Source organism: Lepisma saccharinum, chromosome 8 (assembly GCF_977018435.1).
Source record: "Lepisma saccharinum chromosome 8, izLepSacc3.1, whole genome shotgun sequence".
Lineage (NCBI taxonomy): Eukaryota > Metazoa > Arthropoda > Insecta > Zygentoma > Lepismatidae > Lepisma > Lepisma saccharinum.
The window spans coordinates 72,400,755-72,418,848 of record NC_139236.1 but is presented as its reverse complement, the minus strand read 5'-3'; the positions used below and the strand labels follow the sequence as shown (position 1 = coordinate 72,418,848).

The following is an 18,094-nucleotide window of genomic DNA, read 5'->3' as shown; positions in this document are numbered from 1 at the left end:
CAAACAATTAAAAATGTACCTTGGGCCGGTTTTAAAATGAACACAGTGTATAATTTTACCTCCACTAAAAGCTCCATCTTTAAGAAATTACCTCCACTAAATGCCCCTTCTTTAAGAAAAAAAAAACGATTTCATCTCTCTACGACAATTAGTTCTCAAGCTATGATTTTTTTTTGTACTTTGCTGCAAGTTTGAAAAGTGCATGTTTGAAAAGGTCCTGTCCACAGAGGGTTTACCCATGCACGAGGCTCTGTCTGCTAAAGGACAAAGTGCCAATGTAAAATAATTTACAGTTCTTTACCATTCATTTTACTGAGTATTATGGGATAGATCGTATAAAATGGGCTATAATTCCTCAACCACCGCTTTTTTTCTAGTATATTTCATGTAATAATGAGAACAAAAGAACACTTTAACAATGTGTGACAATTAGGGTCCTGGGGCAAAGTTCTCATTTTGAGAATTTCCTTAAAATTTAGACTTTCGAAAATAGTGTAATTTCATTTTTTTTCAAATGAAATGGCATTCATATTCTCAAAGAGTGGTCTTTTATCATCCTTCCCTCCAAATTTGGTCCATCCAGCATGCATAGGATCAATGCTAGAAGTGAAATTTCAGAAATTATTGCCATAAGCTGGCAACAATGCTGGTCCCCAAGAAATAACAGCCTATTTTCAATGCAACTTTGCATGGTTGTGAGGATGTAACACTGCTACATACTATTGTGGTGGCCACAGGGGCATATCAAATAACAATTATCTTTTTTTAATTTATTTTCTTCTGCTTCTTCAATTAACTTTCATAAGGAGGTAGAATGTATAAATTTCATCTCTGCTAAAAGCCATGTCATTCCGAAAGGAAACAAAACTGATTTAATCTCTCCATGACAATTAGTTCTTAAGCTATGATTTATTTTGTACATCGCATCAAGTTTGAAAAGTGTATGCGTGAAAGTCCTGTTTGAAGAGGCAATACACATGCATGAGGCTCTGGCCTCTAAGGGTTAAATGATTGTCTCATGTGAAGTTATGAATATGTTAAAGCAAACGTCTGGTTTGCTATGATATAGTTCCAATGAAAAATTTATTTCCTAAAATTTAAAACTATTCTGGAATGCATCTGTCTTTTCAGAAAATGTTTGCTGAAACGAAGGCACATACTAAAGCAATTGATTTGGAGCTGAGAAGAATCGATGTCCAACAGGCCAACCAACATGTCCAGTATCTTTCAGCGTACATGCCTGATACGTTCATGAACAGAGGAGGTGAGTATTCGCCTGTTCAACTTCTCGAAATAATTAGCAGCCAAATTTCTTTCACTTAGATGAATATTTGCTAAATACAGACACTTCTCTAATTCTTCTAGTCTCCAGTCTTTATTTCTTGTTGTTCATCCATGAAGTTATCATTGCTTTACATGATTTTCTTTATCTGTAGGGGACCACGATGCTGTTTTAGCCTTGCTGCTTATTCCTCGGCTTATTTGGAAGGCAGAAATCTTGCTTAGTCAAGTGAGGGATAAGTTCCCTTTTGTGGACACTTTAGACAAGGACTCCATTCTGAAGACACACAAAGTTGAGCGCTCGGCTTTCGGGTCTCGTCTTTCGCACATTGTGTACTCATTGCAAGTAAGTCTGGCATCTATAAGTATTTTTTTATACAAGGTGGCGCAAAATTAATGCATGTTTTCGGAATAAGTGTAACGTCGTTTATTTTCAAGATACAAACTGCTGTGTGATGCAAACACATAATATGTTAACAAGATTAACTGCATTTATTAAGAAATTTACAAACAACTTAACACTTTACATTATATCGAAACTACGTTCTCTATTCCAGGTTGTGTTTGCACAGATTATTTCCCTGGCAACAGTAGCTTGCTTCTTCTTCTATAGGAGGTAGCACTACATTCCTTCCAGAGTTACAAAAAAAATAATTAAACAATGATAACCGTATCTGTCAGGGGGTACCTTAACCCTGGTCGATCTAGGCACATGAGGAGTCGATGTGTATCTTGGTCGTGGAGCAGCGTCAGCTGGGGTAGGGTATCTGAATTTTGATCCCCCGCTGCACCTTCTGGTCCAGGTGGACTATCATCATGCCAGGTTTCTGGACTGTTTTGTTGTCTGTGTGTCCTGTGATGAATCCAACGTGAATGTACTACTATTTGAGTTTCATCAGCAAAGTGCACTTTGTAAAGGTGAGTTCCACCCAACCTTTCTACAATATCTGCCTCCTTGAAGTTAGGTGACAAGTGCTTCGGTGATCGAACCCATACGGTTTCGGTAGGTGAAAATGTTGTGTATGGTTTGCTGTGGTTGCTCCTAGGTTTCAAGAAAGGAGGAGCTTCTGTCCTCTCGGCATCTCTATTATGATCACCACGTATACAGTTCCACCATGTTCCTGGACTGAAGGTGAGGACTGAGGCTGCAGGAAGACTATGTTCCTCTCCCAACCGGGAATTCCTCAAAAACAGCAGGTACTCTGCTAACTTTGTATCAAACTGTAAAGAAGTCAGATGTGGATGTTCATGCAACACCTTAAACATGCCAGTCTTCACCTTGCATACGTACCTCTCTGCAAGCCTGTTGTTAGAACTGTGGTACGGCAGTATTGTATTGTGTTCGATCCCGAACTGCTGGCAAAAGGAACGGAACATGAGATTGCTGTACGTTGGACCATTGTCGGAAACTATTGTTTGAGGAATTCCGAGAGTCGAGCATGACTGAAGAATCCAACGTATGTCCTCTGCTGTATCTAAGAACGATACTGGCCAGACATCTATCTAGCAACTGTAAGCATCCACAAGTAACAGGAACTTCCTCCCAGCCAAGAAGAAATGGTCCACATGCATTCTTTGTCCTACGGATCTAGCTTCTGGCCACCTATTATCAGGACGATTCTTAACCTTGGTGCTTGTTGATTGTCAACTTTCCTCATCAACTGGTCTTTTCTTGTTAAAAGACAATCCGCAGCATCTTCTCTTAATGGCACGTGTATGGTGTTCGACATCGGCTTCGATACGTCTACACCAGTGCTAGAAGTAGACTTGATCAGACTTTGACTGCGAATGTTGAATTTTCTCAATCTCTGTAGGTATCACTATCATACAATTTGCCGACTCGGAGCGTAACAGTAGTGTTCTCCAATCCGGAGTAACGATATCTAACCAGGAACGACCTATGAGTGGATAATTTAGATGGTCCTTGCACAAAATAACAGGAAGGGAGTAAGTCGATCCAGAGTGTGCAAGTTCTAGTTCAGCTTGTCCTTGCACTGAAAGAGCATATTTCCCTACGCCATATAATTTTATAGAGGAATGGTTAATATGAGTCGTCGGGAACCAATTCCTGAATGAATCTGCTTGAAATAGAGTCGCAGCAGATCCAGTGTCAAGTTCACTGCATCTGCTCCAATGATTCACGGAATGAAATATGCTGCTTACAGCTGTATATACAGACATGATGCTTAAGACAACTGTCCAGCCAAGGATTCTGTTTGTTCATTCTGTAGGAAACGTGGTTACTGGCAGAAACGGTGTAGGAAGAGAGAGAAGTTTAAACAGAAACCCAATAGTAATAATAATGTAGGCCAAACTACTAAAAATGAAAATTTGAAGATGTCAACTTCTCAAACTTCCCCTTGTATTGTTCTTCTTGGAAATTGGGTTGAGGTGCGTGAAACTATTGGTTCCGGCTTTACATTTCCCGATCATATTAACAATCGGGTTTCTTTCTCTAACATTTAATTTTGTAATGTCAGTTCTTGATATCGCTGAAAGGTTAGTGACTGTACTGAAAGCAACTTTCTTCTAGTAACTTCAGATCGTATGCCCAATACTATCTGTTCAACCAAAGCTTCGTCCAGATAATTGTCGTACTTACATTTTATGGCTTGTTGTTTAAGCCTGATGAAATAATCAGAAACTGTTTCACCTTCCTTTTGCACACAATGTCGAAACTTATATCTTTCAACAAACTTATTAGTTACAGGTTTATAGTGTGACAAAAGACTATCCTTTAGACAAGAATACAACAGATTCTGTACAAGGTCTGGTGCGACTACATTTTTCAATACTTTAAATGCCTTTGCATGTGTGTACAGCAACAATGGTGTCATCTTTCCGACATCATCTTCCATACTTAAATCATCACTGTATACATATCCAAACTGCATTTCTTACCGATGGTTTTGGTGTTAATAAAACATTTCTATCTTGAAAATCAACAACATTACACTTATTCCAAAAACATGCATTCTTTTTGCATCACCTTATATATATAAAAATAAGAGTTGTTAGTAATAGAAGGATTGTATTTTAATTGTTGTAATTATCTATGCTTAAATACAATTCATGAGCAGCACTCGAAGTAGAGAGGGATGCAAGAACTGGCATGTGAATTGTGCAAAGCATCTCCCCAACTAACAATTTCCACTTTGATTACTTTTCATGATCAAAGAAACATACACAATAGTTGCAATAATATTAGAACTAACAATTTCGAAGCAACCAACCCATAAACAGTCAAATTTACAAGTACAACAAATAATAAACAGTCAAATTTACAAGTAGTACAACAAATATGTATCAATATTTTATTTCTTTAGTATTCACATACACAACCGCAATTATGTGTGGACATAGGAACTTGTTGAATATTCATAAATTATTTCTGCATAATTTGCCGAAGTTGATCTGAAGGCAAAACTCTGTTACAGTCTCACTGGAAAGAGAACCTATTATTGTGTTAAATAATGTTGAAAACAATATTTTGTGTGGGCACGAGCACAAAGCAAGGGACCATGTATAAGTGTGTTCTTTTCCACTCCCTTTTTAGGCAATTTTGCACCAGTTCCTTCATTCGTTGAACACGTGCACCCCTGACACTATGCTTAAAGTTGGAACGCTCTACCCAGAGATGGCAGTGCAGGAGAAAGCTGTTGATGTGTTCCTGGAGCTTCTTAGAAAAGACCAGGTAGGTCATGTAAAGTTTTTACAAGCCATTGTTAGCAACAGAACCTGTTCATTTATGATATTATACATTAACAATTTGTTAATAATAGTATACTCAGTAAAGCTGATTATAATTTTACCACTGGTATTTCTGTACATAAGCCATAACTTAAATTCCCAAAATTATGCCATTTTTGTTATTTTTCTTACAATACAAGTGGAAAAAATTTAAATTAATTCAAATAAGGTTAACACTGATGATTACTAATATGCATAGCAAATTGTCAATCCAGCATCCAGACACAACTGCAGTTTATTTTCAAAAGATAGTGGTACAGTGGAAGCATAATTTTATGTTACAAGATTTTACATTTTCCTGTTTCAGACAGGGAAATGTAAAATCTTGGATTATGTATAAGTTCTTTAGTCAGATTCTCCTGAAAAACATGTTATTGAGGTTCCACTATATTATTCTGTATTTTTATTGTATGTAATCTGTATTATTATTATTTGTGGCGCTGGTGACTTGGGTCTTGCAGACTCTGCTTAATAGTTAATTGGGAAACATTTACATGCAAATTTGTATTTTCCACAATTAAAAATCTTGATTAGTGATTCTATTTGTTTTGATATTGTACATTTCATTGAAGTCAGGGCTGAATTTTACTTCAATGCCCTCTACCCCTCCTTTCGTTTCTTTTAAATAAGGCATGGTATATATTTTTTTAATGCAAGTAATATGCTTGAAGCAATAAAAATATATAAAAATATTTTGCAAATCCTTTGTAAGTATTTCAATTATGTTCCTCTTTTGCTTTTGCAGCTGGATGAAAACATTTCAACAGAGGTTTTAGAGAAAAGCGTGGCTTATTTCAATGGGTTATACCCTCTCCATTTGGTGGAAGCCCAGATCAACCAATCGCAGGCTCTGACAGACAATGGCCGAGCCTTGAATGCTGCCTGCGATAGCATTTACACTGATGCAATGGCCATTAAGGCTCTGATTCAGGCAAGTGGGATTAATTGAACTGTGTTTACAGACAGATGGTTGGAACACTTTCATGGGTTTCAGAAATTCACATTATTGATTGCCTTTGATATTGATTAAGCAATTTATTGGTTACTTGTTAAAATTTGTAGGAAAATAATCAAATGTTTCCTACAGCATCTGTCATTGTTGAAGGAACAAGGATGTAATTTTTCAAGATTTAAACCACTTGAAGGATGGGATAAAAATGTACAAACAAGGGTTGAGCTGATACCACTTTGAACTGAACCTGTATCGGTACCAGTGCTTGAAAATTATAACAATTAAAAAGTGTTCAAAACATTGATTAATATTAGTGGATGAGTATGCCACTCCAATTATAAATATAAATTTACCATACTTTTGCTTTAAAATGTTCAAAAAATACATCATAATATAAATATACAATTGTTTCACATAATATTGGTACAAAATCAATGGAAATTCTGAATTTTACATAGCACCCAGGATTATTAGACACTACGAAAGTATCATCATTTTTGTGGACCTTGTACAATAAAAATGCCGGAAAAGTATTTGCAAGTATTGGCTCAGCCCTAATAAAAACTAAAAGGAGGAGTGGTATCAGATGGTGAGCTAATACTTTATATGTGCAGCACTTCTTTCAATTCTATATTTTTATTCCATTTTTTAAGAACTTTAATACTGTGACTAACTGTACGAGTCACAATGTCGGTTGTGTCTACAATGATTTCATCTTCAAGTACACTTTTTTAGAAAATTGACTATGAAGAGTGTGTTAACATGAGGAATAGAATAGAACTTTAGAAAAAGAAACAACAACACTTTTAAAATGGCCGGGGGTTGAAAATGGCATTGCCTTCGCTTGCCTTATGATGGCTTCAAGTAATGAAAGACAAGAAAATGCACATTAGGTGTAATGGCTGTTTCTGAATACGTACGTAGGTGTTTCTATTCTTCCTATTTTCAGCTTATGATGTGGAATTATATGATTTAGTTTAGTTATTGTAAATTTAAATATCATATTTTTATGGTATGTTTTATCTTTAAAATTGCACGCACAAAAGCAAAATTCATTGTATATTTTAACAGTTCCTTTATATTATTTTTTCTTATGATGACTTGCCGTAGGTTCTAGCTCAAATGTTACTGTTGCTTCCCCCCTCTCCCCAGGCACCCCATGGTGTTTTTCTGCAGTTACCTTAATTTATTTGTCAGAGAACAAGTAACACTTCACCAGTGGCTGGTAGCTCTGAATTAGGTGAAGAGCTAGTAGGAAAAACATGGGATAATAGAGAATATTAGTTCAATAGTTATGCATACTTATTATAAAATGTGTGTGTTGATCTATTTTTCTCTATTACCCTTTTTTTTTTCTACTAGCCCTTCACCTAATTCAGTCACCAGCTGCTGCTGCTGGAACACTTACCAGAATAGTGCTTGACAAAATATTCTTTTCTTAACAAAACCTGCAAAATGAAATTACATACATCACTTTTAATTTGCATGCAGGGACAGGAGACAAGTGACATGGCACTTCTGACCCAGGAGATTGCCGGCTCTGCAGATTCTATTCGCCAGCACTTGAAGCAAATTCGCAGGCAGTTGCCCCAGGAGACTTCCATTACGCAGCTTGGCTTCAAGAGTGATATGGCAGACAACCTTCACCAGTGCCAGGTGCATGCCTCGCGGGTTGTGAAGACGTTGCAGGAGATTGTCAAGTCCTCGCTGCAGCAAGTCGCAGCTGTTGGAGGTAAGGGACCAAATCACTTTTGTTTATGATTGGTGTGAAGTTATTTAGGATTTGTTTTTCACTTCGCAGGTTACAGTTGAAGAAGTCATTTAGCAAGTATCTTTCCTATCCATTTAATTTTTGCATATCTATCTGCATGCCCAAATTTCAGAATTCTTCATCCATTCCTTGTCTGTCATCTTTGGGTCCATTGTCTGATCTAGGAGTGACCAAATTGTTTTTAAAATTGAATCTGGCTTCATATGAATTTCTTAGTTATCCCTGCCGACATTTGTGGCAGAGTGGTTAACATAGAATGCTACAATGCCAAGGGCCCAGGTTTGAATGCCAGCTTTGCGAGTGCCCCTTCATCAATTTCATATCATCACTCATCCTTATCATCACAATTAACAATAAGTGGCAGAAAAGTGACACTAAATAAGAATTATCAAATCTTAGGGAGATTTCACACGTGAAGCAACATGCAACACGTGTCGCTTGAGGATTTCACCAATTGAACACAGGCTTATGGGACCTGTCATGCTGATGTTTGACTTATTCATAAGTGATATGTGTCACATGTTGTTTGTTGTTTTGGTCCGAAAAATCTCCCATAGTCATCCCTAGTCTGATGCCTGCAGTAGTATACACCACACCCTCAATTCTATGCTACACTCTTTCAAATATCTGTTACTTTTAAGTCATTTTTGTTTACCATACACATTTGAACCTCCATTACATGTTTCCAGACAAATGTAGCCAAATAACTTATGAAGCAGTAAAATTTTACAACATTTTGCTTCATTGGGGCAAGAAAAGTTAAATGTATAAAGTGGGAAAATTAAAATCTAGAAACATAATATTGGAGTTCCACTATAATTGCATCCATAATCCAACTTGCACCATTTTGAATTTCACAAGATATCAGCAATTTTAGCCATTACATCAACCTGTAGACTAGTATGAGTGACTTCAGTCCTATTGTAGAGAAGAAAAGTCCCTATCGTTGCTTATGTGCATAATTTCTGGCTTTTGTTTTCTAGATTCTGATCCAGGTATCCCCCATGACAAAATGAAGGAATTTGCCCACATGGCAACCGACAAGATCTATGAGCAAGATGATGTTGGTCCTGTGGAGAGCCTGCGGACTTCCATGTCGTACATCTCAAGTGAAGTATCGAAGATCAGCCAAGCTCTGCAGGAGGGAGGATATGATACAAATCCCAGTGAAGATAAGGTATGTGAAGCATGTAGCCTTATAGAGTAAATTATTCAAAATTCTGGTAATTAATATTAATATAAAGCATTTAAGTTTTCATCTAAAAATCAATTAAAATAAAATAATATGTGATTTATTAAACTTAAAATCAAATTATTTTCTAATCTTGGGAGAGATTTTACTTTATAATTCACAATAAAGGTTTTAGGCTACACTTTAATCCAACAAATAAGAATAAACTCTGATATACAAAAGAAAACTGCCCAAATTTCACGAGGCAAGTACATATATGAATGAACTAATTACATGAACTAGGCACCATTATTCTACCGAGGAACACAGCCTCGCTGGTGGCATAGTGGTAATGTTGCCTTCTAATGAAGGGATCCAAGGTCCAATACCCAGTGGAAGCCCATAGTGGTTCGAATAGCCTTATTGTGCATAAAGAGACAAAACAAACTCAAGCTCTACAGAGGAGCACCTTTTACTCATTTGTATTGTATGTATGCTCTGTTGGATAGTCAAGAAATTCGGTTGTTATCGGAGGTGGGTCTGAAAGGAGCTAGTGTGGTGCTTAGGTGATGTGACATCTAATTTTAGGTATTTTATACTTTCACCGTCACTGTGAATTATTGTAACATTCCAGAGGTGTACAGTGTCCAGCCAAAAATGCTAATGCTATCCTGTGTCGGAGTGGTTTGCATAGCATGCTACAGTGCCAGGGGTCCCAGGTTCAAGTCCCCACCTGGGTATGGGTGTTCTTTGTGAGTGTCCCTTCATCAATATTCAGTCTCATCTTCTTGATTAGCCAGAAGTGGCAGAAAAGTGAAGTAAAATAAACCAAATCAATCAACCAAAAATGCTAACATGCAAACTGAGTATAACTGAAGTTCAGTAGCGCAAACCATACTGTTTTTCTGCATGGAAAATCAAATCAGCAGCACATTTCTGTGACTGGAGAACCAGGCCTCCCATTTTGCAATTCCACTGTATTTTAACTGTAGGCCCAGCTTATCTGTGCATGGGGAAGTCTTCAAACCAATGCCAGGGGGAGAGAGTTTTTTTCCATAGAAATGTGCACCAGTAACCCTATGTAGGTTGTTACTCAATCACACGTCCTACCAATTCACTCCAGATGTGACTGCATTAGCTTTGAGAAACAAGGAATGGCCAGGGTCAGGTCTGACATTGATGCATAGCATGCACAGGCCTGCACTGCAATGGACAATGGTGTTGTTGCACAATCGAGGCTGTCTTTATGGCTGAAGCTGCTGTGGAAATAGTGCAGAAGTTCAAGTGTGACAGTCTTGCTCACCTATCAGTTTGGAGTTTTTCCCACTTTCGGTTTTTCCCCACAGATTCTGTACCAGCAGCGAAGGCTAGTTAGCCACCATGACAGGTGCCTCAATCATAGTGGGTACTTTTTTTACTTTAAATAAAAGCAATACTTTCCAGCCTAATCACCTTGGGCCACTTTTATTTGACTCTCCCTTATGTATTAAGCTTATTTCAGTTTGAATTGTTCCTAACAGTTGCAGTGAGATCGCACAACTAGAGATCAGTGCATCACATCCATAACATGATCATCCTTTTTAACACCTTTGTGGATGTTCACAGTAAGGAAAATATTTTTAAAAGTGTCATAATTACTCTGCAATTAATATACATTTACTCTTAGTTTAGCTTATAATAAAACTTTTTGGGGTTTACGACAGTTGGCAGCCTGTGTATTTTTTTTTATTTTTTTTTGGGTCATGCTTTGCTACCATGTATGTTATTTAACTTGTCAAAGATTCGAACATCAAGTAACAATTCTCTCCCCTTTCAGCCAACACCACCAATTATTTTGAGAGCACAGACGGTGAAGAAGGAACTGGAAGAAACGAAGATATTGAAACACAAGTTGGAAATGAAGGAGAGTGACATAAAGGTAAACATGTTTTACCCCCCTGCAAAAATGCTTCATGACATTTCATTTTCATGGAGTTTTAACTATTCTTGATGTTATGCATAATTTGAAGTTTCCATTTATTTTGCAACAATTTTGTGTGAAAAACAGGTACTTTGATATTCTTCTGTAATTCTTGCAAAACTCTGGTAAAATGATGCTGATGAGTGAAATACTCTCCCACTAAATCAGTATTGTGAACAATTTTCAACACTGTGTGCAAGCGAACAAAAGCAAGTTCCTGCGCAAGTAGCGACACGAGGGGTTCTTCCAATGAACTCACGAGAGGGTAAGTGAGTGCAGCCACCAGCCATTTGCAGCAGTGGTCACTGCTTTGCCCTGCCAACTCGCTTTCTCTTCTCTCATGCCATGTGCAGTCTTGCTCTACAGATTTCAGATCTTCATAGATATGGGTATCAGTTTAAAGTGACATCAGCTGAGCCCTAGTTGCACATCATGAAACGTTAGTTTTTGTGTACATATTTCTAAAGTGACAAACGCTAAAATACAAGAACAAACTTAGAACAATTGAGATAAAGAGAATTTGTGTGAGAGTTGTCCACTTGTGTGTGTATGTAAGTAATTTTCCGTTGATGCACTAAGTCATATTCATTGCGTTAATAAGATTGAAAGGCTCGTATTGTTTCCATACATTTCAACCTACTGTTTCTGTTTGGTATTGGCATAACATGCAAGGCAATCAAATTGATGCATTATGTTTTCTCAGGAATTGAAACTGGCTTTGAAGATGAAACAAGCAGAAATGAGTGAGATGAATATCCGGAAGGAGCTGGCTGAGAAGAAACTGGGCAACGTGAATAAGGATTATGAATTAACAATTGAGAAGCTACAGGTATGTTGTATTTCATTTACATCTTAGTTTCTTGCTCAGGCGTACTCCAACCAGGCTCGTCTTAAAACTGCCATCAAAAGCTAAAAGCATATGCTGCAGTACACAGTATAAATGCAAGGATCACATATAGTTATCACTCCTGGGAAGGATTTTATTATAAAAAGAAAGTTTGTAAAGTTGTAAATGGGAGTTCTTGTCAGCACATATATTCTTCATGATGTACTGCAATAAAATTAGTATTTTCGTTTCAGTATTATGTTTAACCAAGATGAAACATGAAAATCTCTGTGCTCCATTGTTGTGTAGAATTAAAGAACAATATTCTTTCTTACAGGGTTGTTAAAGCTGATTTTTTAAAAAATAATCATTAGGGAAGTTTTAGCTTGAAAAGTAGTAGCAATTATAATTGCTAGAGCCAAGTCACTTACAGTGGTTTCAGAATCATATCCGTAAAATGCCATAAGACACATTTTTTCAACAATAATGTGTGAGAAGTGGATTTTGCCAACAAAGGACAACTTTTTAGTGTTTTGATTATCCCATATGTGAAATTACAATTACAGTAGAACCTCGATTTTATGTTTTTCCAGGGACCAAGTTGAAAAAACTTAAAATGAGGGAAAATGTAAAATAGAGGAAAATTTTGAAACATATTGCTATGTTGGGACCAACAAGATTGTATCTATAATGTGTGAAAATCCAAAATCCTGGAACGCAAAATTGAGGTCCCACTGTATTTAAAAATAAAACAGATATTTATATGGTATAGTTCCAATGGAATAATTGCACATTAAAATTTATAATATTTTGAACAACTCTAGGCTGTTCCAATGTCCAAGCATCGTTTATTGGTCCAAAGTGGATCTACTCAATTTTAATCAGTACAGTATTCAATAAGTTGCTCAATCCAAATATTGAACATGTGAACTGCGAGATATTTTCACTAGATGTTAGTTAACTGAACAGGTTTTAAGAAGTATGTCAAAAATAAAAGTAGGTGAAATACCTTTGATAAATGCTTGTGGGAACTGTAGCATGTGGAACCATGGTTAAGTACTTTATGAGTAAAGAAATATTTACAGACGTGGGCAATATTTGAAGCCACATATTTATGGTGAATAAAAGATCAAGATTTCAGTACAAAAGTGGAGCATATTTTGGGATCAAAAGCAGCATATAAAATGGCATTTCGGTGTTAAAATGGTGAATAAATTTCCAAATTTGATTTGTAATTATACTTACTACACAAAATAAACACTTCCTTTCTAATAGCACATTTATTTACACTTTATTCCTGTGTAAAGGAGTCCATTTTTGCTTCTCAAGTTTTTACAGCAGAAGCAGTAAATTTTTCATGATTTGAATAACTCTCCGGATAATTGAAACATTGGAAACTGTTGTCACGATAAATAAACTCTTAAATTGCATATATGAGTTAATTTTGCATCATTTTGTGACACAACATGGAAGGAAAATGTACCTCACACCTTTCAAAACCATGAAAAATGAACATTACAGTACGTTATTTCACAATTTGTGTTTCTGCCAAAAAACTAAATGTGAGTACCTTTAGCAATATTTGTCTATTGACTGATGAAGTACAGAAGAGTTTTCCTGCATAAATTGTTTCCTTCGCAACAGAGAAAGCTGGATGACTCCCACATGCTGTTGAAGCGGAAAGAGAAGGAGTTTGAGGAGACCATGGATCACCTGCAGGCGGATATTGATTCCTTGGAGTCTGAGCGAGGAGAGCTCAAGGAGAAGCTCAAGATCTGCTCCAAGAGAGCCTTGATTGAGGGCTTGGCTAAGAAGAGTGAAGGTATGAGCAATTTTCCTTTATGAAAGCTAAATTCCAAAACATGTACTTGTATATTACCCTTACACTACAACCATCTTGTGTCAACTTTCAGTACAGCATGTATCATAATAGATAAACTTACCAGGTTTATTGTTAAAAAATTATCTGAAACTCAACAATGAGAAAATTTTTTTTGTTTTCACGCGCAAGACTTTTTGTAAACACGGTCAGTGTAGTCTTAAAGAAAATGGCAACTTTCACAGGTGGCCAGTAACATGTAACATAATGTGCATCAGCTAAAGGAGAGAATAAGAAACGCCCTTGCTTTGGTGTACGAGGAGTTCTTGGGAAAAGTGTGACAACTTGAATTTCAATGGGATCTATGTTGCATAACTGGTGGAAGCCATATTGAATATTTGTAGCCATTTCTAGACATTCATAGACACTTGGAAGCATTACTGATTGATACATAACAAATATCATTGTTGTATTCCATATAATTTAGTCGAAATAAATTCTTGAAGTTGTTTATTATGATACATCCTGTATTTTCAGAAAGGCTCTAAAACTTGTTCTGTATAGAACAATACACCCTCTGGATTGATTGGCCCATCTTCTGTCCAATGTCTGGAAACATTACATGCATGCGTGAAAAGTTGTGTAGCCTATGTAGCTAACTCAATTCTGCATTAAGTTATGGTAACCAGTTTTTTTTCGAACATGCCTTCGACTTTTTATCATCATGGAAACAAAAAAGAGACAACTGCTCTCTCTGAAATTATATAAATAAAACACTTTAAGTCTGATCAAGATGAAATGTAAATACAGTGCAGGTAGAAAGGTTTTTAAATACAATTCTTAATTTTCAGATTTTTTAAATCGTCCAAAATAAAGTTCTTATGAATTTTGTGAAACAATTTTTTCTTAGTATTGGGTAGTCCTACAAATAGGATCTTAGTCTTATCTTGAAACTCTTTGCAGCTGTTTTTAAAAAAAAACATTATGATTGTCAATTCACATTGCGAAACAAATTCTTTTATGGATTTGTATTCAACGGAGTAAAGGTGTGTGTTGAACATGGCAACATCACACGTGCTGTCACTACAGCAATGTCCATTAAACCATGAAAACTGCAAGCTGTTACTGCTAGTTGTGTTACCACACTCAACACACATCTTTACTCTGTTGAATAAAAATCTGTAACTAATTTTTACATACATGTACTGAGTGTACTGGTTATGTAGATTTTCAGCGAAAAATGCAGGCTCGACCAGGACTTGAACCCGGGTCTCTGGCAATCCGTGCCATTGCTCTACCACTGAGCTACCGAGCCGGCCTAGCTTCCCTTTCTCGGTAGCTCAGTGGTAGAGCAATGGCACGGATTGCCAGAGACCCGGGTTCAAGTCCTGGTTGAGCCTGCATTTTTCGCTGAAATTCTACATAGTACATCTCCTGTGTATGCCTAATTTAATGGGTGTACTGGTTAGTTTTTAATTGGAGTGCAAAACTAGAGTATCTATAATTTTTAATCCGATAGTAACCCTTTTAATCAAGATCCCACTTTAAAGTGTAGGTCCAGTCACGATTAGCATCTTAAAGCATAAAATGGACTTCAAACAAATTTTCCCCCACTTGTTTACATTATTTAAGAAAGTTTTCGTATTCATGAAATATTTGATTTTGTACCATATCGGTAAGATATCAACTAATTTCATGTTGGAATTCTTCATGGTGCACATTTATTATTATTTCATGGTGACAGAAATATGTTTGATATGGGGCAATATAAATGCAAGATGATACAAAAGAAAAGGTAGTCACTGAAATCTCTCTCTTTGGGGACAGGGAAAGTTTAATTATACAGGAAATTGCAAAAGGAATGAACCTAAGTGTTGATTCTCGGTAAAGATCTCATTGCTGTGACCATTGTGAAAGATTCATTGTTGTATTTTCAGTGACATCACCAACAGGAATGCTACTCTCAGGGCCTAGCTTGCCTGCGATGGTGAAAGACTCTCCACTTCTAGTCCAGCAGATCCAGGACTTGCGCTTGGCTCTTCGGCACGTGAAGAACGAAAACCTGAGGCTTCAGACTCTTCACATGAAGAACCAACTGAAAGATTTACCCCCACTGAAGGTTAGTGGCGGAATTTGTACTTTATACTTCACCAAATGCCCAGTATTGTAAAATTTATAAATTTTTATGTTTTGTTTTTGTTATGAGCAGAAACCTGGGCCTTGACAGAATGGAATAAGAAATTATTGTAGTTGATATAATTGAATCATCACATGAACAACCTTGAATCCAACAAAAAACAATTGTCATGGAAACATCAAAACAACCAGTCATGTTGATTTCTCTCTATGTTTTTCCTTAAACAGGAAGTTCCATGCTGCAGGAAACTCCCACCTGTTCATAAAATGTGTCACTCTATATTCTATAAGCCAAAAACAATTTTTCACCCATTTAATGTCTGTCTGCAAAACTGTTGATTATGTTGTTTGTGTGACCGATTGAATTAAAGGACAGAATATAGTTAGTAGATACATAAGATAACAAGGATTATGATGATATGTAAAGAAAGGATAGCAGAATACAGTATCCCAAAAAAATATTTATCAGATGTGAAGTATAATTTTAGACTTGTGGTCAATGTAAGTACAGATCAAAATTCCTTTTGTAGATACCAAAGAAGGCAACAGTAGCAAGTGCAGAAGAAGGAGCTGAAGACTCAAATAAATCTGAGACCTTGGTTGAACTGTCAAGGAGGACATCCACATTGCTGAAGGTGAGAGCTTGTAACAAATTAATAGAAACTAATGAAGAGTACTGTTCAATTCATTTCACACTTGAGCTAGACAATTGTACTAGAGTTTTGATTTTTCCTGGGATTGAAAGTGCAGTGAAATTGGTGAAATTCTCAAGCAACATGTGGGCACAATATATCAGTATATTGACACATTTTTTAATATAATATTTGCAATCTAATGTTTCTATATATTGTTTGTAATGCTGCCATTTTGTTATTGTTGCTGTGAACATAACAAAAATTCAAGTAGAGTGTAGCAAGAGAGATGAAGATGATAAGTAATTTCATGCTTGTTAGAGTTCTTTGTTGACACTTGCTGATGTTTTGTTTTTGTTTTCGTTGTGTGCAGGAACTGCATCAGATGAGTGCTTCCCCCACTGTGGTAGACATCAGTGGCCGGAAAGCCGGAACTGTTCCTTGCCTGGACAAAGCAAGTCCCATGAATCACCTTGTCAAAACAATGACAAAGTTGCAGGACTTGCAGAAGGAGGCAGCAGAGTTGCAGGTTAGTGATTGATCTCTCCACAGGTTAACGCTAGTCCTCTGTGGCCGTGCGGTCTAAGGCACTGTGCTTTGGAGACTGCGGGATGGCATGGGTTCGAGTCCACCTGGGTTTTTGGTCTGTGTATAGGACCGGTGGCAACCCACCATCGTGAGGAAATTGGGGAGCTACAAGTGAGTAGCATAACCCGGTTTGGGAAATCTCTTACAGCAGCTGAGGGTTTGACATGCTGACCCCCACGTCACCCCATTACCGGTTGAAGATCTTCACACCTCCAGGTAGAATTGTGGGAGAGACTGGCAGTCGGAAGAGAGGCCAAGGCCCTTCCAGGGCTGTAGAGCCATGGGTTATATTATGTTACAGGTTAAACTAATGCAGGGGCAAGTCAAGTATGGGCCAGCTTAATCTGTGGCCAAATGACCATGACATATCATCCATTGAGAATGCAAATGTTCTATCTCCAAATTGTAAACAAATGGAGATATTTTGGCTGTAGTCTATTTAGAATGTAATTGTTTCATCTCTGTAATTGTCTGATGCCTACATTCAACCCATATTGATATATTGAGTGTCTTTTTGGTTCATGTGCAGAATTTGGAAACGGCCACGAGAGTGCACACTCCAACAGCCAATGAAACCTTACGACAATTTCCTAAACCAACTACAAGCGCCATCTGAGTATGAGATAAACCACTTGCATTCTAACCACAGTCACTTGTGGGATATGCTTAACAATGGTAGTGGTCTTCGGTTCTTACTTTTGTTGTTAACACAAGAATTTTGAATAATACTGGATTCAAAGTAGTTGATTGATTTCCCAAAATGTGAATTATTTATTTTACTTTGCTACCAAATCACAAATTTATCATGAAATTGTTTCATCTCATTTCCAGAATGCAGTGTTAAATGTGGTAGATAGAACACTGACACTCTGAAATCATAGCTGGTGTTGCGTGCAATTGTTCTATCTGAAATTTTGATAATTAATTAATAGAGGCACATATTTTTGGTAAATAAAAAAGCAAAATTTCGGTACAAAAACTGAGTCAATTTCGGGTTCAAAAGCGGTAAATAAAATAAAATATCAGTGTTATAGCGGTGAAAAATTGGATGAAAAGTGGTATATAAAAAGACATTTTGGATTCAAAATTGTGAATATAATCCTAAATTTGATTTAAAAACTACACTTATTCCACAGAATTAACATTTCACTTCTAATAGCACATTTATGAAGTTATCAGAGTATTTCTGTGTAAAGGAAATGTGCTTC

General features: G+C 36.8%; 1 protein-coding gene across 7 annotated transcripts in view; it reads left to right on the top strand.

The window, feature by feature from the left end:
- Positions 1 to 18,094, top strand: part of DCTN1-p150 (dynactin subunit 1) — an 81,115-nt gene that overhangs the window by 50,336 nt on the left and 12,685 nt on the right. For all 7 annotated transcript variants that reach the window (XM_083126903.1, XM_083126904.1, XM_083126908.1 and 4 more), the window contains 12 exons: positions 1,132 to 1,264; positions 1,437 to 1,627; positions 4,838 to 4,975; positions 5,777 to 5,962; positions 7,475 to 7,715; positions 8,738 to 8,931; positions 10,742 to 10,843; positions 11,589 to 11,714; positions 13,356 to 13,533; positions 15,468 to 15,649; positions 16,197 to 16,301; positions 16,672 to 16,827. In XM_083126903.1, the coding sequence (XP_082983029.1) occupies positions 1,132 to 1,264; positions 1,437 to 1,627; positions 4,838 to 4,975; positions 5,777 to 5,962; positions 7,475 to 7,715; positions 8,738 to 8,931; positions 10,742 to 10,843; positions 11,589 to 11,714; positions 13,356 to 13,533; positions 15,468 to 15,649; positions 16,197 to 16,301; positions 16,672 to 16,827 (1,932 nt within the window). The remainder of the gene's footprint in view (positions 1 to 1,131; positions 1,265 to 1,436; positions 1,628 to 4,837; positions 4,976 to 5,776; positions 5,963 to 7,474; positions 7,716 to 8,737; positions 8,932 to 10,741; positions 10,844 to 11,588; positions 11,715 to 13,355; positions 13,534 to 15,467; positions 15,650 to 16,196; positions 16,302 to 16,671; positions 16,828 to 18,094) is intronic.